Source organism: Amblyomma maculatum, chromosome 1 (assembly GCF_055883805.1).
Source record: "Amblyomma maculatum isolate TAMU_Amacu chromosome 1, ASM5588380v1, whole genome shotgun sequence".
NCBI classification, from domain to species: Eukaryota; Metazoa; Arthropoda; class Arachnida; order Ixodida; family Ixodidae; genus Amblyomma; species Amblyomma maculatum.
This window is the reverse complement of record NC_139344.1, coordinates 220434846-220460334: the sequence shown is the minus strand read 5'-3', so window position 1 is coordinate 220460334 and position 25489 is coordinate 220434846. Positions and strand designations below refer to the sequence as shown.

At 45.7% G+C, this 25489-nt stretch overlaps 1 protein-coding gene and 1 pseudogene across 10 annotated transcripts in view; one reads left to right on the top strand and one right to left on the bottom strand.

Moving 5' to 3' along the window:
* The window catches only part of LOC146205665 (DDB1- and CUL4-associated factor 11), a 101535-nt gene that overhangs the window by 12079 nt on the left and 63967 nt on the right, over window positions 1–25489 (top strand). For 2 of the 10 annotated variants that reach the window (XM_084590321.1, XM_084590323.1), the window contains exons 2-3: window positions 20042–20143; window positions 24355–24446. The exons of 1 other annotated variant lie outside the window; for it this stretch is intronic. In XM_084590321.1, the coding sequence (XP_084446447.1) occupies window positions 20042–20143; window positions 24355–24446 (194 nt within the window). Of the gene's footprint in view, window positions 1–888; window positions 1059–12676; window positions 12791–14919; window positions 15090–20041; window positions 20144–24354; window positions 24447–25489 lie in introns of all 10 variants that reach the window. 7 more of the 10 variants (XM_084590320.1, XM_084590322.1, XM_084590325.1 and 4 more) reach the window with 5 other exon arrangements.
* On the bottom strand, window positions 369–4111 carry LOC146205666 (uncharacterized; annotated as a pseudogene).

Here is a 25489-nt window from a genome sequence, read left to right as displayed (position 1 = left end):
ATGCATCAGTGTTCATGCCTGAACCATTGTATCTTTTGTTAATGGCTGAACCATTGTATCCTTTCAACACCTCTCCCTGAGTCATCTTGATGTCATCTGGGAACATTCCTGAGTTTAGTTAGAAAGGGGAACTAGCCTCTGTTTGTCTCTTCAAATAATGCGACAGTGGCATCTGACGAGACTTTTGGTTGGAAAACGAGCCATACAGAGAAGCTGACTTACAGATTTCTGCAAATGGTTCATTGTTGTCTTGTGCCTATAACTGCCACTCCACTTTCATTTTGTAAGGCATACTGTAGGATTCAATGGATTGTATAAATGGCAAAGGAAGCCACTCTGCAAACTATAATCACTGCACGTTAGAAACGTTACAATGCCTGCAAAATAGAAAATATTTGAGATGAAAAAAGTATGCAAACGAAACCAGCTTAGTGAAGCTGTTAGGCTTCAAGCCACTCAATATTTCATATGTCTTAAGTGCCATTAAGGGGGTATGGTTAAAGCCCCTCAATAAACTTTTTTATTGAGGGGCTTTAGGTATGGTAGGGTAAATGGGTCATATTGGTTTCAGCCTTACAGCTCATCAGCTATTCTATGTTTTATTCTAAAATTTTGACTGTTAAATAAGAATACCGTTGGCCTTCTTTTGGGGAAGTTTCTTTTTACAGCAGCCTTTTTACTTTGTTTTGTATTTGAGAACCAAACTTTAGGCTAGGGCATAAAATTAAATGTACCTTGTGGGGAACGATATCCCATTGTCCCCTTTAAAGTCGGTTTCCCCCGCGGTATTTACTCTAGCTATTGCGAAGTGGCGGCACCATTGGTTGTTAACATTAACTCTCAAGAGATGGCGCCACCCCTAATTTGTCACTGCGCATGCGGACAAAGCCAACTCTCTTCGGCTGGGGAACGGGACGCGAGTGGACGTCTCCTTGCGGCACTCCGCAGTCGCCGGCGGGGTGAAGCCTTGCGGGACTCCTCCCGCTTGCCCGTCTTGTCCGGCCTCGGAGTTTATCCCCTGCCCTAGCGTGGGCGAACATTCGCCTGTCAGCTTGCTGGTGAGTCAGACGACCTGTATTCATTAGTGTGTTTTATTGCTAGCTGGCATTGTTGTTATAGTAGCAATAAATGCCTTGTCAGCACGTGTTGTTCCTTTGTTCCCAAGAGCACTGCCCGCAGTGGTCAGCGTGCTCTCGGTAGCGCACGTGATCACTGGGTAGGGTCGACGGTTTTGATGGTCAGCCGCGACTAAGCGGGGAAAACGCATTTATCCCCCTATTTCAACCCCACAACCTTCTCTTACCTTTATCTTTTGGCAAGTTTTATCCACCCTAACGCGTAGGAGCACAGAAAAAGCAGCCATCACATACACTAGTTAAAGGCTTGGGTTGCTGTAATCACAAAAGAAAAAACATATTGCTGCCACTTGCCACCAAGCATGGGAGATACTTTCCAGTTAACTTTTTTTTTTATTTTCAGAATAACATTTTTTCAAAAATTTTGCAATGTTTTAGGTTCAAATCCTTTGCAAGACAATTTAGTAGAAGTTGAGAAAATTTCAGCATCAGTGGCCTTTCCAGTTTTCCAGAAAAGGTGCGTCAAAGTTCTAAAAATATTAATAATTGGTTCATGAGAAAGGAAAGATGCAGTAATCTATCACACTTGTTTTGTGGACATGTCAACATGTTCTCAACATGTGATCATGTGAACATGTGAACAGAACATGTGTTCTGTGGACATGTGTAGTGGAGGGCTATGGAGTAATTTTGACCACCTGGGGATCTTTAACATCGCACAGCACATGGACGCCTCTTCGTTTCACCTCCACTGAAACACAGCCGCCTGCGGTCGGAATCGAACCCAGGTACTCCGGCGCTGTAGTTGGGCATCTTAACCACTGCACTAATGTATGGTGATTTTGAGAAAAATGCAATTTTATCTTTGCATATAGAATAAAACAGCTCAAAATTCACCGGCAGAATATGTGCACTTTCTGGCAGTATCTTCCCCAATGCCTTTCTTTATGTTTTTATTTTTTTTTCTGACATTTTTTGCTTTGTGATGTGATGCCAAGTGTTTCCAAAAAGTCAATTCAAGATCGATTCCCATCATTACAGTATGCTACAGCATCACAGGTGGCCAGTTTCAATGAGGCGTTCCAGACAAACGTTTTCGGACAGCGGCACCAGATCAGCTACCCCGCCGCAGTGGTGCAGTGGTTAGGGCGCTCGACTTCTCTTCCCAAGAATGCAGGATCAAATCCCAGCCGCAGTGGCAGTTTTCCGATGGAGGCAAAAATGAAGGCACCTGTGTGCTGTGCGATATCAGTGCATGTAAAGAACCTCAGGTGGTAGAAATTTCCATAGCCCTCCACTACGGCATCTCTCATAGCCCGAGTTACTTTGCGACGTTGAACCTCAAAAACCAAACCAAACCAGATAAGCTGATTTAAGGACTCATTGCTGTTCTGTGTCCCACCATGGAGGCACTTGCTTAGAAAGCCTGGTGATGACAAAGCCTGGAAACTGGCTTGACTGCTTCCAGGATAGCGGTTGGCAAGCTGCATTTGTGGGACTATGTCTCAGGATTTCATTCACCGAGCCCAGTTGTACCCACACCAATGATGATGATCCCTTGGGGCCCAGTCCATGATTTGGTTTTTATATCAGTGGACAAATTATGAAAATAAATGGCCCACACAGCCTTTCGCATTTTCTTTAAACTACTCTTCTCACGTATGGCCTGGCCATAGTAATATTGCAGGAAGTCAATGTCCTTCTCTGTGAGACCTTTTCCAGATAGTGGTAGTCCACCTGACAGCTTCTTGCCTGTCAAGCTAGTCTCCAGGTTCCTAAGCCTGGTCCCCACACGCTTTTGTACATAAACAATGCACTCGTGCTTTTCACTATCTTTCGTGTACGGTTTTGATTCTCCCACAGCAAAGTATGCCTTGCTGTCTCCGTCACCAATATATTTGGGGCACATCACGCCACGTTTTTCAACAGACCGCGCAAAAATATTCACAGCACCCGCAGCCTCCATACCTCCAGATGGCCCAATATGCGTTGCTTTGAACTCTTATTGGCTGCTGTCAGAGTGGAGATTCCTTGAACACAGATGGCAGAACTAGTCTCCTCTTCAAAATGTAGTATGTAAGTGTGACGACACCGTGCATGGATGAATGCCCTCTCTTTATCCAGATTCCATCCACAGTAACGGCAGTTGTCTGCGGTTCATTATGCCATGCATGTTAACCTTCACCTTTTCAACAGTACTGGACTAAACAGCACCTGTTGCCAGACCAGGCATAGTACGAATGGATGGATGGATGATGGCTTTACACTTTGTATCGGGCGGTAGCTTGCGCCGCCTAGCCTATAATCCCCCTTTTTCTCTCCCTTAAAAATCAGCCCGTGTTTCGTAATTTCCCCTCTCCCTTGCTCTATTCCACCAATCTCCCAACCGCCCCTTTGTTATACTAACTTGTTTCTTATCTAGGTGCATATTCCCCAGCAAATCCCAGCGCCCTCTCCAGATCTGTCTCCTTTCCGTTTGGGATGGCAGGTGTAAGTTTCCTGCACCTCAAGACTATATGCTCTATCGTCTCTAATTCATCTCCACAAACCGCTCATAATACATCTACTTCTTCAAATTTTGCCGTTTGTTTTCGTTTGCAGGACCCCTGTTCTAGCTTCGAATAGTAGGAAGCTGCCTCGTGAGTTGTAAAATAGATTTTCCTTCCTTATGTCCTGCTTTCGATTTCTATACACACTTAGCGCCGATTTTTCTTGCGTTCTTACCTCCCACAACTGTCTTTCTGTTTCTTTTGCCTCACTTTCTATGTGAGTATTTTGCTATGTCCCGTTAGTCATCTGTATGTATTTAAACCTTAGCTTTCGGGTTCTGTTTCTCCACTTTGTATTTATGCTTTTCAATGTATAGGTACTTATATACCTTTTTTGCCCCCCTTTTTTCTTTTTCGGACAGTCTCTGATCGTATTTTAGTTTGCCAATTGCCTCTCTTGCCTCCAAAGATGACCAGCCCATGTCCCCCTGGACACCCTCATTCGGAGTGTTTCCATGGGCCCCTAGGGCTAACCTGCTCACCCATCTCTGACTGGTTTCGAGACTTGACTGTACCTCTGATTTCAAGCACAGGACCGCATCCCCAAAAGTGAGGCCTGGTACCATAATTCCTTTCCATGCCCCCCTAACTACCTCATATCTATTTAGTTCCAAAGTGCCCTGTGTTTCATAATATCTGCATTCCTCTTTCCTTTATCTTTGATAGTTCTGTCTTGTTCTTTCAGATAGTATTTGTCTTCATTTAGCCATATGCCCAGATATTTATATTTCTCCACATGGTCAATTATTGTTTTCTGTACCCCTATTGGGTCGCCTTTGTCATCATTATATACCACTATCCCGAATTTCTCTCTACTGAATTGCGGTCCCAACTTAGCCCCCTCTGTCCCACAGATCCTTGTTAGCTCCTGAAGCCCATCTCGCTTGTTTGTCAGCAGGGCAATTTCATCTGCGTACATCAATCCCGGTAGCACTTAGCTTACTTTCTGCCCTCCCTATATATATCCCAGGTATACTCCTACGTCACTCTTTTCAAGACCTTTTTTTCATCTCACTCATATATGACTTGAATAGCAGTGGTGACAAGGGGCAGCCTTGCCTAAGTCCTCTTTTTTATTTTTGCTGGCTTATTGTTTGTCCCTCCCATGTTATGACAGCCTCGTTATCTGTATATACCCTCTATAGGAACCTGACTGTGCTACCATCCAATCCATACCTCTTTAATTGGTCCCACAGCTTACCCTGATCTACATTATCATATGCCCCCTTAAAAGGGCGCCACGACGTTTGCCAGACCACCAATTCCAGTCAGCCTCTAGGTTCTTTACACCTTCCCGATGCCCCGAAGCCAAATCATAATGGCAAAATCGTAGCGTGTTGTATTTTAATCTGCTTCAATAATCAGTGTTTTGGTACCAATGTGAGCGACACACGACGGCGAAGTTCGTTGACGAATGTAACGTTTCCTTCTCACTTGGGCGCTGCTTCGCTCATTGGTAGAGCTCACACTTTATATTTTACCATCGAATGTTCTTCAAGTTACTGAGCAGAAAACAAAGTTTTCTGAAAGAAACAAAAAAAAAACAAAGAAAACAAAACCGCTCATTCGTCACGGTCTTCATGAAATCCTCGTGATAACAAAATGACCTGAGCGTAGATCTCCGAACGAGACGCGGTGAGATTATAAAAGGGTAAAAGATCTCGCCAACAAACAAAGTACATATCAGTGTCAAAGAACAAAAAGCAAACGAACGGAATAACTAACGCTAGCGCTAGAAAGCCAACCTGTAAGAGCTTAGGTAAGCAATTATTGCTAGTATTTAGAAGTTAATGCGTCTGAGAAGTGAAAATATCTACGATATAGCTTCGCTTCAATAAATCTAGCCCTGTTCACGATTCCATTATTTTACTCGCGCTTCATTTGCCACTGAGAGGAGTCAGTGTGAGGTAACAAATTTACAACTTAAGCATTTGACATGTTCATGAGAAAGATCCCATGGACAATAGGAACATCACTGTGATAACAGCTAAAGCACGTTCAGCGAACGTTGGTGCGGTAATACGACGTAGTAAGCAAAACACGCAACAAAGGGAGTGGAACGGAAGGCTTTGAGCAATGCGACACGCGTCTTCGTAGCAATAAAATCTCACCTTCACCGTTCAATTAAAACATGTAGCGATACGCCGCTCATGCAGACGTGTATCCGTAAAACAAGCCACCACTTTTGCGACGTGCCTGGGAGGCCGAGCCGAGCCGCCGAGCTGTGACGCAGCATTGTCCCATCATCCGGAAATGCGCACATGCAGCGGCAATCAGTTTCTCATCGAGCACACACAGTCTTCGCCTTGCTGTAAAACTCTACCACTACCAGCAGAATGAAATACTGACTGTTTGGTACAGATAACCCACTCTGTACGCAGCACGCGCTGAACCGGGGCCGATGACGCACCCATTCCGCGGATGAAAAAAAAGTTTGGTCTAACTCGTCTGAACCTGAACCATTTCTGAGCTTTGGCCAACTACGCCACTACGCAGCGGATAATAAATGGCCGAGAGAGGCCGTTAGAAAGAAGTTAAAATATTATTATAAATGTGACACGGTTTTTTCTTACGCAAGAAACAAAAACTGCATTCATTCCTGAGCGCGAATATTATGTTCTTAGGAGTTCTGGCAGATCTTATTTTCTGTGCTCTAGTAATTTGCCTCACAGTTCGCAGGAGCCCTCATTATAGCCCTCATCATCGAGTTGATGCCGCTGGCAGTAGGCAGCTGCACGCGTTTGGCACAAGTTGTGTGGAGATCGCTCGAGAAGCGCGCTTGCCACACTTGCCACACCCGAGTCCGCAGTACTCCGCAGCGGGCTTTCGCCATCAGGCCACTGACCGGGCAGTTGTCATATAGTCGTTCTCGGCCTATGGCCTCCTTGCTGGCCCTGTACAGGTACTTACAGGGTAGGCTTCGCCTTAGCTCCTGTACGCTATCCCTCCGTCTCCGCCTTTCGTACTCGTTCTCGAACTTTCGCACAAGTAGCGCTCGAGTGATCCGCGGCAGCAGCAGTGATGGACGCCGGCGGAACACCAAAACGGCGACGCAGATTTGCTGACCGTCGGGTCCACCTCGTCGATAATACCGCAAAAATGGTGTGGAGCAGCATCTAGTGGGCTAAGCCAGCTTTGGCCAGACAGAGCAGCCTATCCTCATAGCACAGCCACAGCTTCGCAGCGTCGTTACAAAAAGCGCGGCTACAGTTTGAGTTGGACAGGCAACCATGGAAGAAAGCTTCCGATACGTCAGCAGAAAGCTGCGTCGCTGCGTTTCTCGTAGGCGTCGTAGGTTCCACCGTTCCACTTCCACTATCCACCCAAGTCGAGCGCTGGGCGAGCGAAATGGGAGAGGAGCTCCCTCTCGCACCGGCTCAGACGCGCTGTTCTTTTTTTCTTGTGATCAAAGTTTTATAAACCGAATAACTTTCGTTTCTGCGCGTCAATTTTCGTAATTCTTTTTGAACTGACGTCGGCATGGTGCAAAGAACATGGAGGTTGGCTGGAATTAGCGACCTCACGAACATCACTGTGCCCCGTTAATGTCCAGAAAGGCTAACCATAGAGGTCTCTTACTCTATGCACTGGGTTAGTATAAGCAAGTTATCCTCCAGTCTTCCGCAGAAGACTGGAGGATAACTGCGAACCCATTCTGCAGCTCATCTAGTATCTCCTCACCCTCTGCCCATTCTTCTAGTCTATTCTTAACAAGTTGCGTTTCCAGTTTATATATGACCGAGATAACTGTGATTGTAAGATTTAATGTTGTCCTTGCTTCCCTTACCCTTGTAAACTTGTCTCATTCTGCTCAATATTCTGTCTTTTGGTACCTCTCCTCCCTCTATTATTTGTTCTATCAGGTGCCGTAATTTTTACTTGCTTTTTTCACCTAATCCGCTGCTGATAAGCCAGACCTCCCCTCTTTTTTTTTTTTTTTTTTCATCTCTCCTTTATTATCATCCCCGTGCACGGCCCGCCACTCGCTGTGAACTGATTGCCGCGGAAATATTTTTTTTTTTTTCCTTGTCCACTTTGAAGCTCTTCTTGCCATAATCAAGCACAATACGCGGCCAAATCAAGGTAGATGTAGTGGCAAAACCGCTAAACAACTTCCGGAAAACACTTGCGCAGAGGTCAACAAAAACACATTACGCTACATCAGCATCCCTGGTGGGAATATTTGCATTTACAAATTGTGAAAATTGCAGAAATGGGATATATTTAATTGATTTAGCCACATATATATTACAAAAAAATTCATACACACAGAAGAAATGATGAAAACAAACGCTCGCGTACGACATTTTTAAACACCAGGAGGCGCGGTTTTTCAATGGCTTCGAGCGTCCCTGCACGCTCGCCACTACCGACTCAGCGATTTTGCTCCGCGTAGTGTATATTATTGTTTAGTACTGAAATTAACAAAAAAAAAATTGTAGGGATCTAAGCATTGCTTGAACATAGTGATAGAGGAAAAGCTTCGAGAGTTGCAGCTAAAACCCCTGTAACACCGCCTTTTCGATCCGCGGTTTATTCATAATTTTTCTTACGTTTTGGGAAATTTGGCTCCTTATACTTTTGGGTGGACACCATGGAATTGTGACACTCCTAATCAGGTGAAGGTCATGTTTTCATATTTTTTTCTTGTATATTGTAAATTGGATTATAAGAAAGGAAAGGCGCAGTATAGACTTGTCGCGGACACCTAAACCGCGCCATAAGGGAAGGGAGGAAGTTGGGAGTGAAAGCGGAGAAAGGTGCCGTAGTGGAGGGCTACAGAGTAATTTAGACCATCTGGGGATCTTTAACGTGCACTGACATCGCACAGCACACGGACGCCTTTTCGTTTCACCTCCATCGAAACGCAGCCGCCGGCGGTTGGGATCGAACCTGGGAACTCCGGCACAATAGTCTTACCACTGTACCTAAAGTTTTGAGGAAGGGAAGACGCAGTGCACTTCGGGTTGGACACCGCGGATTCATGGACGCCCACACTTTTTAGGTCAAGGTCGCTTGAAGGTCAAACTCCCGGCCATGGCCACCATTATTGTTATTGGCTGAAAATCGGTTTTTGGTCGATTTACCCTACTATAACCCTCTTAAACAAGCATGTTGCCCGATGAGGAAACAAACTTTTGTTAACGTATTCATTGCTGTATTTCGTTCTCCTGAGGCTGCAGAACAGCAGACACTTCATTTTGCGGAGCTCTTGCAGTATAGACCGTTTACAAAGAGTAGTTCCACTCTCCCCAACAGATGGTGCCACTAGTACGGCCGTCATTGCTGGCCTTCGGAACGTATCTGCGCGCACTGCGGACTGCTGCTGTGCATCTTGTGTAAGAATGCTGGCTGACTTTTAAACACCGCTGCTTGGATGCATGTGTCAGCTGTATTGTCGAAGCATTCTGCAAGGAAGTAGAGCTAATGAACCTGTTGTTTATTGGCGGAAGAACAGACGATGCTTTCTACATAAGGTGCACATTATGGCCTAGCTATAGGCCGCCGTTTTTCTCGGAGATGTATCACGAGTTCATGTTCCGTTCTGGAAAAATAAAGCGCTTGTGCATTGTGAAGAAAGGCTACACCTCACGCACCAGCACATTTTAGTACCGGCAGTAGCTATGGGAATGTGAGAACGACCCTGGCGTTTTCTGAGGAGTTGTATATTGCGCCATTGATGCCGCGTTATTTTCGCATGGCGTTAAGGAGTACCTTGACGTGGCTATTAATGTATATACATTTATAAGAATTGATTGTGCAGAGAAGGAAAGTCAGTGTGGGCATGTCAGTGAATTTGCTTACTTTAATTAGGTACTGTTCCCAAGATATATGCGGTATCGAATCCCGACCTCGGCGGCTGCTTTTCGATGGAGCCGAAAACCCAGGCGCCCGTGTGCTGTGCGATATCAGTACACGTTAAAGAACCTCAGGGGGAGGGAATTTCCGCATCCTCCACTCATAGCTTCAGTCGCTTTGGGATGTTAAAACTTAAACTCCACAAACCAAACCAAACTTTAATTAGACAAGCACTGCTGCAATTGTAATAACTGCTGCTTTTATGAAACTAATGCACGGACCAATGATAAAATTTACCATAATAAGAGTTTTTATATCTCCACTTGCTTGGGGGCTGCCTATACAGTAGGTTCTGAATTCCGATGCAGTTTCCAGTCACTTTAGCCCGAGCGCAGGTGATTGCCGCTGAGCGCCTGATGCGGCCATCAAGCAGCGTAATAGTCTTTTGAAGCCAGGACGTTTACAGGAGGTAAAATTATACCTTATGAATTGTCGGGGATTACACGCGCGTCCATATTGAGCAGTAAATATTGTGCACAGTGTTAAATGGTGAACATTAATAATGCGTCTCAGCCAGCACGGTCTGAACATGCGTTCGTCCTCTGCGCAAGAGAATAAGAAAAAAGTTTGAGGGGACAATCAGTTTGTAATCGATTCACTTTTACAGAAAATGTTTTCCACTGAGAGCGCAAGAGAGGGAATTGGTAAAAAAAAAAAATTTTAAAAAGTGAGTCGACGGCTGACGGTTTGTCGAAACGTTCTAGCCAATGCAGATAGTTAGGAGAATGCAATAAATGAAATACGTGGTTAAATTAAACATTTTTAGCACCTACACACACTATGAGCATTCACAGGAAGTTTTTCGGCTGTCTACAAGCTCGTTGTCCCCAGACGATAGCGGGTACGCCGCACCGTGCAGCCGAGTACTAGCGCGCCGAAAGCCGTCAAACCAGAAGGCCCGAAGGCCAGCTATGGCGCAAGGGTCGCATGATCAAATATGGCAGCGCCCATGCGCTCGCGCTACAGTTAGAGTCCCTAGAAGTATTTCTAGGGACCCTACTACAGTGAACTAGTTCACTGTACTCGCGCTGTAAAGGAAGCGTCAGCCCGTGACGTCAATGGAGATGCGGCGGCGCTGGCGACAGCAGTGACTTTCGTGGTGTAGGCAAAAGCCCGAACCGTCTGCATTGGATGCGCGACGCTTGCTGCGTTTTCGGGCATAATTCCCGATATTTCTGCAAGCTGTGGTGCAGTTGATTGCGCCACGAGGCACAAAAAAGAAAATGGCACTTGTTTTAACATGTTTTTTTTTTTTTTTTTTTTTTGCGGTCGGATAAATGTGAGAGCGAAGGGCAGCGGCGTTGAGCGCGACAAGTAGACTTCGGTGACGGATTACCTTCGCGGCTAACGTGCGTTGCTCTTCTGCACTGCAACTAGATGAGTTTGTTTGCAACCCTTAATTGTCGTGATTACTTTTCGGCGGCACGACGAAGAGCTCAATAACAATAAGCGCCTCCAGCTCGTGCCCGTTTTATATACTATCAAGTCATAAGAAGTTTAGACGCGATACTCCGTGTGCGTATGATCCCGCAGGCAAGCTGCACAAGTTCCATTCACCTGCAGTATTGCCCGTGTATATATTCACGCAGAAAATGACACAAAAGCTGCTGCGAAGGTAACTGCAATTACATTGAGCGGTCACTCCAGCGCGATATTGCCGATATAACAGGCCCGCGGACTTAATTGTAAAGTAGATTTTCTTTGTTTTTACTTTCGGGCGTTTCGAGTGACTCTTCATCACCGGTTCTATAGTAACATCGTTATGATCCGGGCAGTCTCGCAGCGTTATTTCTCATAGTCTTAAATTTTCTCATAGTATATATGGTACTTGGAGTTTAATGTCCCAAAGTGGAATCGGCCATGAGGGGTGTAAAATAAGCATAATAGATGACGCGCATTTGAAAAAAAAAAATTTACAAGTATATTCAAAAACATCAGCAGATCGCGCAAATTTCGCTGCAAGCGATCGTGCAGAACGTTATAATTTGGATCTGCACTCATGCGTCTCTCCTAGAGAGCAAATAGAAAAAAAAATGAGAGCATTAATTCTCACAGGCCTTCGTGTATATATTAACCTGTGAATGACCTTGGCTACGTATGTAAGATGAGACAGACGTCAAACGTCTTTTTTATCGAGCAGGCGAAAACAAGTTGGCAGCGCACTATGCGAACATATTACAATTACTAAAAGATTGAGTTCTTATTTAATGTGAAATCTATAACTTAAGTTGGCGGTAAAGTGAGCTAAAAATGTAATGTCTAGTTCACTATATATAGTTGCCGATAATATTGTTTCTTAAGTGAAAGTGCTTGAATCAGCTAGAAAGGCACAAAGTCAAAAGAGTCGGCATTTGAAAACACACTTCCAGTCATTCACATCGTCGTCCTCCTTGCATGCGCTCGGAATAGGCCCGGGAGTAGAGCAATGTTGACTATTAGTCTTTCTTGTACATTGCGCTTTCTCGTTTTAATTTAACTTAATCACTCACTCGCACCGTAGCCGCGCGCTGTTGATGCCACGGATAAGGAAGCCAATGCAGCGCTCTTTCCCAGGTAATTCCAGCAGTAATCGGCTGATAACGTGCTGAAATACTCTCCAGGCATAAACCAAACGATTTCTACGCACAAGCGAAGCTTACGCTTCTGAATATTCGCACGCGCGAACTGATTTCGAAGGCAGCGTCGCTTGGCGCAGTGTAGGCACGCTGCGCTTTTTGCCTACACCCCATGTCGCTGCCGATCGCAGCGCCACCTTTGTTTACAAACATGACGCTTGTCTATACTTGATGTGTAGGAACCAGCAGTGTGCTTGACCCAGTCGGAGGATGGCGCTGGGTGTTTGAGTGCTGACACCGCCACGAACTAGACTCCCCCTCAACCATTGTTCAATGCTCTTTCGTATTGGCACCGTCGTAGTAACACGTGGGGCCTTGTTAACGTCGGACTCTCCAGGTGAACCGAAGTGAAGACCTCGTAAGCTGCATGCTTGTGTTCATGCAACAGTAAAGGTAGGATTAATTCTCACCTTGCTAAAATAGACCACTGACCAGTCCTATAATATATTTTTGGAATGTATGGTTTCCTTGTTCTGAAGAGAGTAAGGTCGTGAACAAGGGAAGCCATAGCGCTTCGGAAATGTCATTTTTCTTAAGCAACCGGTCAGTGATCTACGAACTTGTGTTTTTTGACCAGATGGTGTGCTGTCAGACAGTCTACTGCAGCCCTCGCCCCTACCATCGCGTCTTCGCTAAGCCACTTTCGTGATCACATTCGTCGCAGGGTTGAAGCGCTCTCCCCTTCCTCCAGGTGCGGTTACATGCTCACTGCATGGAATACTTGGCTGCAAGGTACCTTTAGTCATGTGCCGTGGTGCTACAAGGCGCACTGTGGGAGTGTTCGTCATGCACGGGGTACGCGCGTTAATAGGCCACATACAGCGCGTTGCACAATTACATGCGCGCCGTAGAATGCTCCTTTCGGCTAAGCCGCTGAATACTGTCAGCTTTAAATTCGCACAGAGAAGGTGTTTGGTCGGCAGTATTTTTGCACCCAGAACCTTCACCAAAATATGTCACGGAAAGAGGTCTGCACTTCACGAAAAGGCAGGCGAGGCTTTGTCAACAAGCAGCGTTCCGCCGACAGCGCGCGAACCCACTTCAACGTCCTTTTCTTTCAGGCGCCACCTGAGAACACCTATTCCCCTTCCAAAAAAAAAAAGAAGAAAAAAAGTTGAGGCTGAGCACGAGCAATAATGGCCGGTACAGGCGCACATTGCACATTACCGCGTGAAATACGGCTTCATGCGGACAACGTGCACGATCTCGGAGCGTGGTGTACTAAATTTATTTGGAGTACTTGCCTGATTCAATCAGAAGTAGGATGTTCGAATCATATGCGGCAGCAGCGAAGGATGACAAGCCAGTGGCGCCATCTTATGCGGCTTCAAGCAGCTCTATCACAGCAAAATGATGGTACAGGCCCTCTAGGCCTCAGGTCATCCTCATGAGTAAAGGTTTATGAATGAATGAATGGTACAACGCGAAGACACGAAGCACAAAAAAAAAAAGAGCACAACAGACGAGCGCTGACTCACAACCAACTTTGTTAAGAAGAAAGCGGATTCTTATACAAACTTTTTTTATAAGAATCCGCTTTCTTAATAAAAAGTTGGTTGCAAGTCAGCGCTCGTCTGTTGCGCTTCTCTTCTTTTGTGTTTCGTGTCTTCGCGCTGTACCACCCACTATGCAAATGCAAATGTACCAACTCGCCCAACTGTCCATCCTACAGCAAAAAAGAAAAAAAAAAAAAGAGGCGTCGGAAGGTTGTTGAAAAAAGCACGAGATGGCGCTACAGTTGCCAGTGCTGGGCAGTGGTTCTTGATTCACAACCGCCGCATCTGATTTATTGAGGCAAGTACTTAAACAAATTAAGTATAAAAATATACTGCCAACCAAATGCCATCTATGTGTGAAATTTGAGCTGCGAGGATTCAGCGGTTTAGGTGAGAGAAGCATTCTGCGGCGCGCATGTAACTGTGCAATGTGCTGTATGTAGCTCAACGGCGCGAGGCCTAGACGAGGGAAGGGGGCGAACACTCGTCCAGGCCTTGTACAGTGCCTCCTGTTGCACAGTGCCTGCAGCATCGCGCCCGTTCCCGCAGTATTGAAATTGTCCGTCTTTTTCACAGTGACTGTGTGGTGGCGCTAATCTAACGCCCACCTTCGTTGTTTTTTTGTTTTTTTAGCATTCCTATTTGTAAGTATTATTAATGCAGGCAGTGTTTTACAAGTGTTGAATAGTGACGTTTTTGGGAAGTGCGCACATGTGGAGGAGGAGGACAAAACATATTTATTTATAAAGTCGGGGGGGGCCAACGTGACCCTCAGTCCAGGGTCACGTTGGCCGTGGCTGCAGTAACAGCGTGGCGAGCCAGCCATTGCTGGCGTTCTGGGCAGGGGTACTGCAGGACGGCCTCCCAATCTTCAAACCACGTGGTTTGGGCGTGCAATGTGGGGAGTCAGGGGAATGAAGGGAGGGGCACCAGAGGTTTAGTAGAAATACTAATACTAACTAATAACTAATACAAAGGTATTAGTTTGCAGGCGGCGGTAAGTTGCAAGACAAGCATTCCTATTTGTAAGTAATAATAATGCAGGCAGTGTTCTACAAGTGTTAAATAGTGACGTTTTCGGCAAGTGCTCACATGTGTCTAAATGCATCTGTTAGAGTTAGGCGTCGCGGATGCAAAGGCGCCACCTGAACGCCCTATTCTTTTGTCATATTTGAAAAGGATGAGGGGATAGGGTGAAGCGGCCATGCAGACCAGTGTTGCCGAATCGTGGGAAGTTTCATTGGGAAAAAGGGAAATTTATTATCAACCCATTGAAAATATTGGAAATTTCTGCTGGGAACTTATGTTTATTATGTTCCCGCAGGAAAATATGTAGACTTGCAGTGAAAACGCCGAGCTGACCTTTCCTGGGGAGCAGAATTTCGGCCTAATTTCACTTTCCTGCCTCACCTTGATTGCAAAGCCAACGAGCCAACTGCGCGCGTAGCGCACCGCACAAGTGCCGAAAGTGTGGCATTCCGGGTTCACTTTTAGGTATGTCGGAAGGGACAGTTTCATTTTCTCACAGTGAAGTGTGTGATATCTTCACGTACACGCTGGTTCCCGAAACGCATACAGATACATCCCGAACAACTTTCTGTGGCTCTGCAGCCAAGGCCAGGGAGGAGACTGATTTTTGTCCTTGTGCCGTGGACACGATCAGCCTTGGTCTAGGGGAGCGGGGGGAGAAGGGGGTAATTAAGTCAGAGAAATGATGCAGGGTGCACTAGCGGGAAGGATTAACTCAGGCCGCTTTGGAAACTGTATGGCTATTGTCAGCCTGCACAAATAGCTTCGCGAAGGCACCAGAAGAACTCATGGTGGAAGAATTATCCCATTGATTTGATTTGTGGGATTTAACGTCCTAAAGCGACTCAAGCTATGAGAGACGCCGTGGTGGAGGACTCCGGAAGTTTCGACCGCCTGGGGTTCTTTAACGTTCACTGACATGGCACAGCACACGGACGCCTTGTTTTTCGCATCCATCGAAAAGCGGCCTCCGAGGTCTGGATTCGATCCCGTATCCTTGGGCACAGTAGTCGAGCGCTCTAACCACTGCGTCACCCCGGCAGGGCGAGAACTATCCCATTGATCAACAATATGCGTTGGGTTTATATTAAGGGGAAAGCCTTTAAGCTCTCATCGTTGTCAGCAGGAGCTGTCGGCAGAGGGTGTCACGCTTTCGAGAGCGAGACTTAAGACTAAATAAACCATGTCTCCACCAGGAATCGAACCTTCATCCCTTGGATCCCCAAGCGAGCGCTTTGCGAACTGCGCCACGCCCCGGATAGTGAAACGCTCTTCATAATTTCCCTTGTCTACCGTGAGGATCGATGATAGCGGGATTCCGCGAGTGACAGATACTGCGCCTTTCCTTTCCTGTAAACGAATTATAGAACGCCGGTGAAGTTTGGTGCGTTCAATGAAATGCTGGTTGTGTTCGACAAGGCGCACGTCATGTACCGTCACAACAGGTCATGACGTCACCAGGCGATTCATGCATATACGAAGCTTACCCCGCCGGACGTCCGATCCAGGCGTCCGTGCGGCGCCTTTCATTTGCCGCTTCCTCGAACGCCGCACCACACAGCAAACAGAAGCAGAGCCAGATGTCTAGGAGGTGTTAGTATAGCAGGCATCAACGGCGTTTGATATTGATTTAAAGGATAAAAAAGGCGCAGTATCTATCGCAATTCTCCGCGGACATATTAGGAGGAAGGTGGGAGTGAAAGAAGAGAGGGAGATAGGGAGCCCAAGCTAGAGTTTGCTTCTCAACGCCAGCACTCGGTTTCTGGCGGAGCGGAGAGGAACTACAAAACCTACGCGCAGTCGCGGCCGCGCAGCGCACGGCTGTCTGTGGAGTCTGCGCAGCCCGCTCGCGCGGGAGCGCGTGCCACAAGCAGCCGCGCGTGCACGCGGAGCAGAAGTAGAATGAGAAAGAGGGGGAGAGGGAACGGGCGTGTGCAGACGCGCGCAAAGCCGCCGATCTTTTCCAGTGGGGTTTCTTATTTTTGCTTTTTTCGGTTCCTTGGCTGACAAAAAGGCTGGCTGGAAACGTGTTTTTTATCGGTGCTTTCGAAAACGATAAATTATTATCAATTGATCGCCGCGAACATTGTTTACAAAGAGCGCTTGTTGGCAGGCGCAAAAAAAAAAAAAAACACACATTCGCTACTCGTAGGCGAGAGGCAAGCGACAGGTATTTTGAAAGACTAGATGGCACCTGGCCAAGGAAGTGGTGGTGGGGAGGGGGGCTCATTTTTTTTTTTCTCAGCTTACAAATGTTAGTTCTAAACTTTTTTTTTGTTGTTGTTGTTAATGCGAAAGCACCTAAATCTCTGTCCCTGCTGTTCAGTGAAAGGAACATTGCATTCTTCTCGTGGAGACTCATTGCGATGGGTGTGGCCATTTACATGGAGAAGGCCCACTCAACTCTCTTTGACGACCGACGTATTAGTCAATCCCTCAATCCCCCTACAAAGTCAACGAAACTAAATGTTGCCATCTACAATGACCAGTTCGCTTCAGCAGGGTGATGACTATAGCTACCGACAGGCTACTGGCGCCGCGTTGCCTGTCTTCGACGCATTTTTGACGTTTTCCCTACAAAGGCACATATCATGCCGCCTTACCCTTTGGTTCCTGCCGACAGCGGCCAGGGGAAGTTCTCTGCTGCGGCGCTGACATTCGAAATCAATGACCTAGCTACCTTCAACGATGAGGTGTTTCTTGACGACCTGGGTCACTGACCAGAAGCCGAGGCATGCCATTTTTGCGGCAGTTTCCTCTCTCCACGAGACGAACAGCGAGGAAATGCCTGACGACTTTCCACGCCGGCGGGGACATCTCTCCAAGTAAACCTTTGTCTTCTTAATTCCACAGCTACGCTGTGCAATTCCTAATTCAGTTATCTCCTCTAGCGAGTGCGCAGTTTTCAGCTCCCGAAGCAGGATCACGTATGAGGATAGAACGATTAACGTTTATCTGTTTTCTGAGGCCGACTCGGTTCCGCGGTGGCTGCTGCGGCACCGCCAGTTACAAACAAAGGTGCGAGGTATGAGCGGTACGAGATACCTAAAAAAAGAAAAAAGGCCGACAACCATCCCGTTACCGTTTCCACACAAGTTTTGCGAAAAAGCTCGCCGTCGTTTTTCTCATTCTAGTTCTTTTTTTTTTTGCCCCCTGTGTTGGTAGTTGTAGTAGTAGTAAACATTTATTGATTGCGGAAACAAAATGTCAGAGGCGTACAGTCGTAGTTGTTGGAGCGTGACGGCGGCCAGAACGCGGCCGGAGGAGGAGAGAAACAACCGCGCGCAGTGCGGAGAAAGGGAGAGAATAAACTTTATTTATACAAAGTAATTACGCGGGTGGTTCATCCATGTCCGGGAAACCATTGGCGAATACGGCCCTCCAGGCCTTACCGATCAGCTGGCACTGAAGGGGGAGCTCTGTGTGAGCCAGCTTCGCCTCCCACTGCTCATGGCTAATTTTCTGTAAACCGTATGATTTACATTGTTCGAGGCAGTTCCAAACCATGTGGAGGATGTCGGACACATCTCCGCAGGCCGGACATGCATTTGTGGGGTATTGCGCGGGCCAAATCTTATTGTGTCAGGTTGGGTTTGGTAGTGTGCGGGCTTGCATGTTTTGCCATATAGTGGTTTCCTGACGAATGAGGTCTTTGTGGGGATCTGCGTATGTTCTGCGATAAAGTCGATGGTAGTTTATTATTTCGCTGTATGTTAGTGGAGACGATGGTTCGGAGGTGGACGATGACGGGGCTCGGAATGTATGACCTCGAGCTATCCTGTCAGCCGCCTCATTGCCCTCTATGCCTTCGTGTGCCGGAATCCACAGAATACTGTGGCGGGTGTGTGTACAAGGAGTGTGATTTCTCATGACGTGAGCGGCCGCTCGGCAGAGTTCCCCGTTTAGGTACGCTTTGCAGGCTTGCTGAGAGTCGCTCAATATTGTATTATAACAATCCCCTAACCAGCCAAGCGCCCACATCTAGAGAACCTCCGGCCCATGTCGCTCCCGTCATGCGTGGGTAAATGGTTTGAGCGAATCGTACATAACCGACTGACGGAGCACTTGAAACGTGAAGAGCTATTTCTGGACACAATGTTCGGCTTCCGGAAACATCTTTCGGCACAGGACATCATGCTCCAGCTCAAGGAGGAAATCTTAGACCACACCTCATCCAAAAACGAGGGAATTATTCTAGCCGCAAACATCAAAGGAGCCTTTTGGTAACACCAGTCACGAGGCTATCCTCAGCAGCCTAGGAGACCTGCGATGCGGACAAAAAGTTTTCTACTATGTGCGAAATTTCCTAACTGACCGAACAGCCACCATCAGCGTGGGCGGGCCGAAGTCTAACGAACGGCCCTCCCCACGCAAAGGCACCCCGCAGGGTTCGATAATCTCGCCCCTGCTGTTCAACGTTGCATGATCCCCCTAGCGCAGTGCGAAGTAGAATGCTTTTCAATGCAGCGAGGAGCAGACGACGCGGCCGCGCTGCTTCGGAGGTTTTGCTGGGGTCCCCATGGATGGCGCTGACGCACAGAGCGGCGCAGCAACCCCTGGCCCAGCCATAGTGGAGGGCTACGATCCACCGCGCTATAATGGCTTTCGCCTCACTTGAGTGGTCCAAAGCTCCCGCTAGAATTTTTTATTGTCTTGGGCTACTTTTCTTATGAATTTGATTGGAGGTGTTCACTCTAAAAGTATTCATTCATGAAAAATATTTCGCAGGAAAAAAGAAAGGGGAGGGGGGGGGGGGGGGAGGAATTGTGTTAACACCTGGGAAAATCCAGCTGGCCAATGTGGCAACACTGACGCGGAAGGGTGCGACGCGGTATCTTTTCACACACTTAATGTTTTATCATTTCTTGTTTATAAATACTTTTTTCTCTCATACCCTGCCGGGCGATGATGTAACCGGTGAGCTCGATGCCTGATGCCGCTTCTTGAAACTTGACGCACTGCATTTGAAGAAGGGAAGGGTGAGGAGGGGGGATACAAGCTCTTAAAGGTATTACGCGGCAGCGTACCATTACACAGTGTTTTTTTTTTTTTCAGGCTTACTACTTCAATTTTTCATTCTTTTTAGTTTATTTGTTTATCACCGATACTTAGCATCAGCAAACATTGGCTCTCCGTTCTGAGCATTTTGACACCTCTTAACGCCCCTTTCTTAAATATTCCATTTTTTCAATTATTTCAAATAGTTAATTGGTCAATTACATAGTCTAAATGTTCTTGATTAGCATCATCAAGCCCTGGCTTTTCATTCTGAGCATTTTTACACCTTTGAGTCCCCCTTTTCCCAATTTCTTCAATTCATCGAATAATCAATTACAATGGTTTTATTAACTCCTCATCACGTGCCAGTCACTACAACCACAAATTACAGTGGTACAATTTTTTTTTTTTTTTTACAGAGCACCCGATTATTTGCGACGTGCGGTGCTGACAACTAGATGCCGACGGCTTTCCGGTCGAACGAGCCGCATAAGCTATCATGTGCAGGAATGTGCACCTAGGTAGAAAGTGTTTGCCATTAATGCATTCGCATGTTTGAGAAATTGGGCTCAGAATTTAGTTTAATGTAATGAAAATGTTTAATATTCTTGTAAATGTCAAAGTCCAAAATTATTTTTAAGCCATTCACTACTAATGCGCTCTTATTGTGAGCAAAAGTGCTCCCTTTGGCCATCGAGGGAGATTGATGAAATGCCTTTACTATAAACTTTTGAAACTCTATTTCAAAGGAACCTTAAGACAAAGGTGTGCGATGGCATGTTTGTCTTTCTCAGTAAAGATGACCTCAAGGGAATTTGACATTCTTGTATATAGGACAGGGTTGCATAAGCTCTTTGTAAATCTTTTTGTTCTGAATAAGTGAAGGCTTTATGGTCAAAGCAACACTGTTGAACTTTCCATACTTTGTGGATAACCATATTTTTCTTTTGCTGTGAAATGGCCAGTTAAGTGGAATACCCTTATCAGATTTGCAGTTTGGTGACACTCTAGTGAAAAATACCAAGAGCTGCAAACTGTTATTTGAACACCTTCTGCTTCAGTTGCATCATTAGCATGGCATTATTTATAACCAATTTTAGCTAAATTTGGTTCTGCCTGATTTGGTATGCATATGTATCGTGTGCATACACTTGAAGGAGTGCAAACGAGGGGGCGATAGAGGACAGAAGATTATACAGTCGAACCCGGATATATTGAACTCGAAGGGGATTGCGAAATAGTTCGATATATCGATAATTCGATATACAGAAATCGGCTTGAGACGCCACTTGCGATCGTGAAAAATGATACGGTATTTGTCGCGTAATCAACCCACTCGCATAATGAACCCAATCCACGTTTTTGCCTCCGAGAATTTGAATAAAAAAAAAAAAAAAAGCGTTCGGTGGCGCGTCCTTTCGCTTCGGCCGTCGCATCCACAGCTCATTTATTGGTAGCGCGCCAAGATGCTGCGCAGCGATAACGTCACGACGTGTTTATCTTTTGACTATACTTTTCATAGATCCTGCGGTGGCAGGGAGCGAACTTGGCAGAGTGCCCGCGGGATGGCTTGATTGCACAAGCCTGGTTCGATTTATCGCGCCGCGCTTGGGGTGTGGCGGGTGTAGTCTTCGCCACCCAGATCTTGGCAAGGCCTGTGCACCCCAGCAGCCTATGTCACGACAGACGGATGGCGATAAAGTACCAGCAAATAAAGGTGCGAGCGCGAATCTGAGTCGAGTCACATGATGTCATCTCGCCCCTTTACGCCTGTACGCGGAGATTCAGTGGCCGATACCTTATCGCTCATCCGCTTGTGGTGACGTTCGCTGATGGGAGAACAGGTGATGCAGTGGCCTTGTTAGAATCTCGGTGGTGTCTGTGTAGTCCACTGCTACAAAATAATTGGCAAGCGTGATAGCTGCAAATACCATTTGAAGCGAACAATGCTAAAAGCCGGTGCCATTGTCGCAGTCGACCGCGTGCTTTCGTTGATTCATAGATGCAAAAATGAACGAGTCTCGCAAAAAAAAAAATAATAATAATAATCGGCCGCTTAACGCTTGCAGCCGCCATAGCTTACGCTGCGCCATACGTTCAGCCCGACAAGAACAACTCTCGCAAAAGAAAAAAAAAAAAATCTGCCGCTTTTTAGCGTCCGCGTTCAGCACAACGACACGAGACGCTCATCGCACGTCAGCCGCCGCGCGCAGAACGTTCACAACACACAGTGGAGAAGCGTCTGCCACGGACCGAGTTGGCTTGTCCGCGCATGCGTAGTGCGTGCTGCTGCGAACGAAGACCGGGAAAAAGAGGAAGGGGAGAGATAAAGCTCAGCAGAATAGTAGGCACACCCTTGTGCTTCACGCTTCACTCTATCGCGTTTTTCGCCTCTCCCGAACACCACGGCTGCATTGGTTCCCTCTCGTCCCTTCACATACATGACTTGCAAACGTCACGTGCTAGCGCGGCAGCGATCACCGCGGATGCGCGCGCCTTGTGGGGAAGGGCGCGGCGCTGCCCTAGACCAGCCGTCCCGAACTGTGCCATCTTATTCCTTCCGCGCTCGGCTTGAACACGCCACTCAGCAAACGGCCGAGGTGATGCGATCGTCTCTGGTGGAGGCGCATCGTCCAATGCGTGGTGCGGAGTTCGATATATCGGACTATCGGTGAAATTGAGTTCTATATACGATGCAGCTTTCCAATACTTTTACATGGGATTTTCAAGGGGATATTCCGTGAGTTCAATATAAGCAAAAATCGAATATTCTGGTTCGACTGTATTCTGCAAGGAAGAGTCAAAGAAAACAAACATCGGTGCAGCCACACGCAACCTGTAAGAAAGTAGAAAAAGGAAAATTAATAAAAGTGGTACAGGTGCAAGTTAAGGTGGACTGTATTGTGTACTGTAGCATCGGGAAACAATAGCATGCGCAGAGAGCATGTGCTACTCGATTTAGCAATATGGTAGGCTTACTCTGCTTTCAAATGAATTTATTGTGGCGCAAATATTAAACAGCGGTGTAATGAAATTTAGAAATGCCGTGTTTTCATCTACCTTTGCATCGGCAGGGAAGGCAGTGGTCCGGGTCAGCTAGGTGGCAGTACTGATTTATTTTTCAATGTTCTTGTGCTCTCTGAGTCTCATAAGAGACTATTGGTACCTAATTTTAATTGCATGTTTTCTTCTCTGTAATGATGCATAAGATATTAGAATACATAGATCACCGTGTAGTATTTGCTTACGATTTTTTAATCGTGTACTATAACTGAGTTTCTACTCCCATGCTGTCTTGGTCTGTGATGTGTACTAAACAGTGTGTTTGCATCATGCAATGCAAAAGAAACTGCAATATAACTGCTTATATAGCATTCTTGGTGTTCTAGCTCTTTAAGCAAGTTGAATTACACATTGTAGTGCATTAAAAGCACGTATAAGCTATCATATTCCTGTTCCTTTTTTTTATGCTTCACGTGACTTAAATACACCTTACATGTTGCAGCCATTGCTAATTTCTTGAAGCCAAGACCAAAAGAACATATAGAAGAAATTAGTTTATTTGCTCCTTTAAGACAGTGACTGGTTTATCCGATGTAGCGATTGGAATTTTGTATACTGTGTTCATGCCATGTTTAGCATGCATAATTTGTGCCTAACACTGCACACCTTACTTTCAGTGCCCACTCCTTTCCAGTGACCCAGGCACACTCGGGAACTTGCCTTGGAGTGGAGAACAAAATGCCAATCGTTGTGCTGTCTTATTTTTTTTAATCGGTGTGAAATTCTATGGGAATTGGACTGAAATAGATGTTAACGTGACACTGGGTTGTCCGCATAGGTCAAGCTTTCCTGGGTATGCTCGGCCGTCCAAAAACGAGTTAATGTTGAAGCCTGTGGCACTTAAATGTATGTTTGTGTGTGGAGGGGGGGGGGGGGGGGGAGGTTAGGCACTCAGTCAAGTATACTGAGTGCACTGCGAACACGGTTTGTGTTCCACACTTTTTCTTAATTATGTACACGTTACATATGCTAAAAGCTGCATTTATTACCGTACCAACAAAACTGGGCAAAATGTGCCGATGTTCCACAGTTTCTTTTTCTTAAGTTTGTGCCCAAATGCTGGTGGCAGGTGTAGAGGTAACAGGTGTGGCATCACATTCGTGTTTAGAAAAGGAGTGCGAAATTTGTTACCTTAGTACCAGGTTGCAGTGTGATTTTACCTTTATGAACTAAAAGACCACTTTTAAGAGTTGGCACTAAGCTGTTTTTTACCAGTAGTCAGCATTTATACTTGAGTATGTAATTATGGCTGAAATTTATAACAGGGAATATTACAGATGTCTGGACTGTTACCTCAGGCAGGCAGTATTAATTTCTTCCAACTTTTATCAGTAGGTGCCCAAAAGAAGAGTGAAACTGCACTGCTGGTAAGCAATGTAAGCACAGGTGTAACGTTCACTCACTGAAGTGAAAGCCGTCATTGCAGTGCAAAATATTAGCTACAAGTTATATGCACTTACCTTTTACATGTGCCAGATACCAGGGTTGTTTAGGTTGAAGGGAACTATTTAGCAGCATTGCACAAATGTTGTTAGAGGGTGAGTGACCGCAATGGTCTTTGCCTTGTTGTGAGCTTATTTACTTGTTTGTGATCTGGGAAAAGGGGGGTATGCCACACGAAACACTCTTCTGATGACTCTCTAACCTTGATTACAAATTTTGCTTGCAGCATTGAGGCGAATCGGGCGCGGCTGTTCAGCAGTGCCCTGGAGGTGTTTTATCAAGACGAATCGGATGATGAACACCAGCTGAGCAGACCGTGTAGGCATTACATTTTTTCACCTGACTTCTTTCATTTAGCTATTCTGTTTGGTTAAAGGGCAAAGAAATGCGTGGCGATAATACTTATTAGTTTCCCTTGGCTTTATCTATTTGAGAGGCAGCCTTAGTGTTCATTTCACTAGGAAAATTTGTTTCTTTCATTAAGAGCACTTTGAACCTGTATTGTAACGGCAAAATGTAAGTAAACTAGAAGTTTACTGTGACGTCTCAGTTGCATTAGCAAATTTTATTTTATTTTTGCTTTATTTTTGCCCTTTTTAATGATGCTTTGTTATTATATTTCTAATATTTCACCTCTGTCTTCAATTTGCAGTGCTACTTATTCCCAAATGCGTGCATATTTTTTTCTGCAATATAAATTGTGGTATCTAGTCAAAGTATATGTAGTAAAGGTTATGGAAGTCTTTATGAGGCTTCTGTATTTGTTATAAATTACAGCATTTCAACATGATTTGCTTTACATACTCCACATACTGTGAAGAGCTTTGATCTGCATATTTACTTTTTTTCTTGTAGTTTTTACCTAAACTGCATTTTTACTATTGTGAAAAAGAAATAGGATTCTTAATGCCACATGAAGAGCAGCAGATATTTTAAGCATTATATGAGCACAAATTGCAACCCCTTTCATGCACTTTCTCGTGCATGGATCACATTATGTAGCCAGTTCTGAAACCATATACATATTAAGTGGCCCTGAAGTGCATTGTAAGCAAAAGCAGTTCAACATAAGTAGTTGTTTTGAGCACAGAGTTGTCACCTAATTTATCAAATATTGTATCTCTGCACGCTGGAGGAACCTCACAGTTGACTTGAACTACTTTGATCTGCCTTAGAGGAACACTGAGGGCAACTTCAACCTATAATTTTCAGTGAAAAATTATTCTTTGGTTGTTTCTGGCTATGTGAACATGTATCTGGAAGCATAAGGTGCATTTTTCTCCGAGAAAATTGGATTTAGACATCTTAACCCCACTGTATTCAAGCATGTGACGATCTTACTTAAGGGACAGGTTTCCACT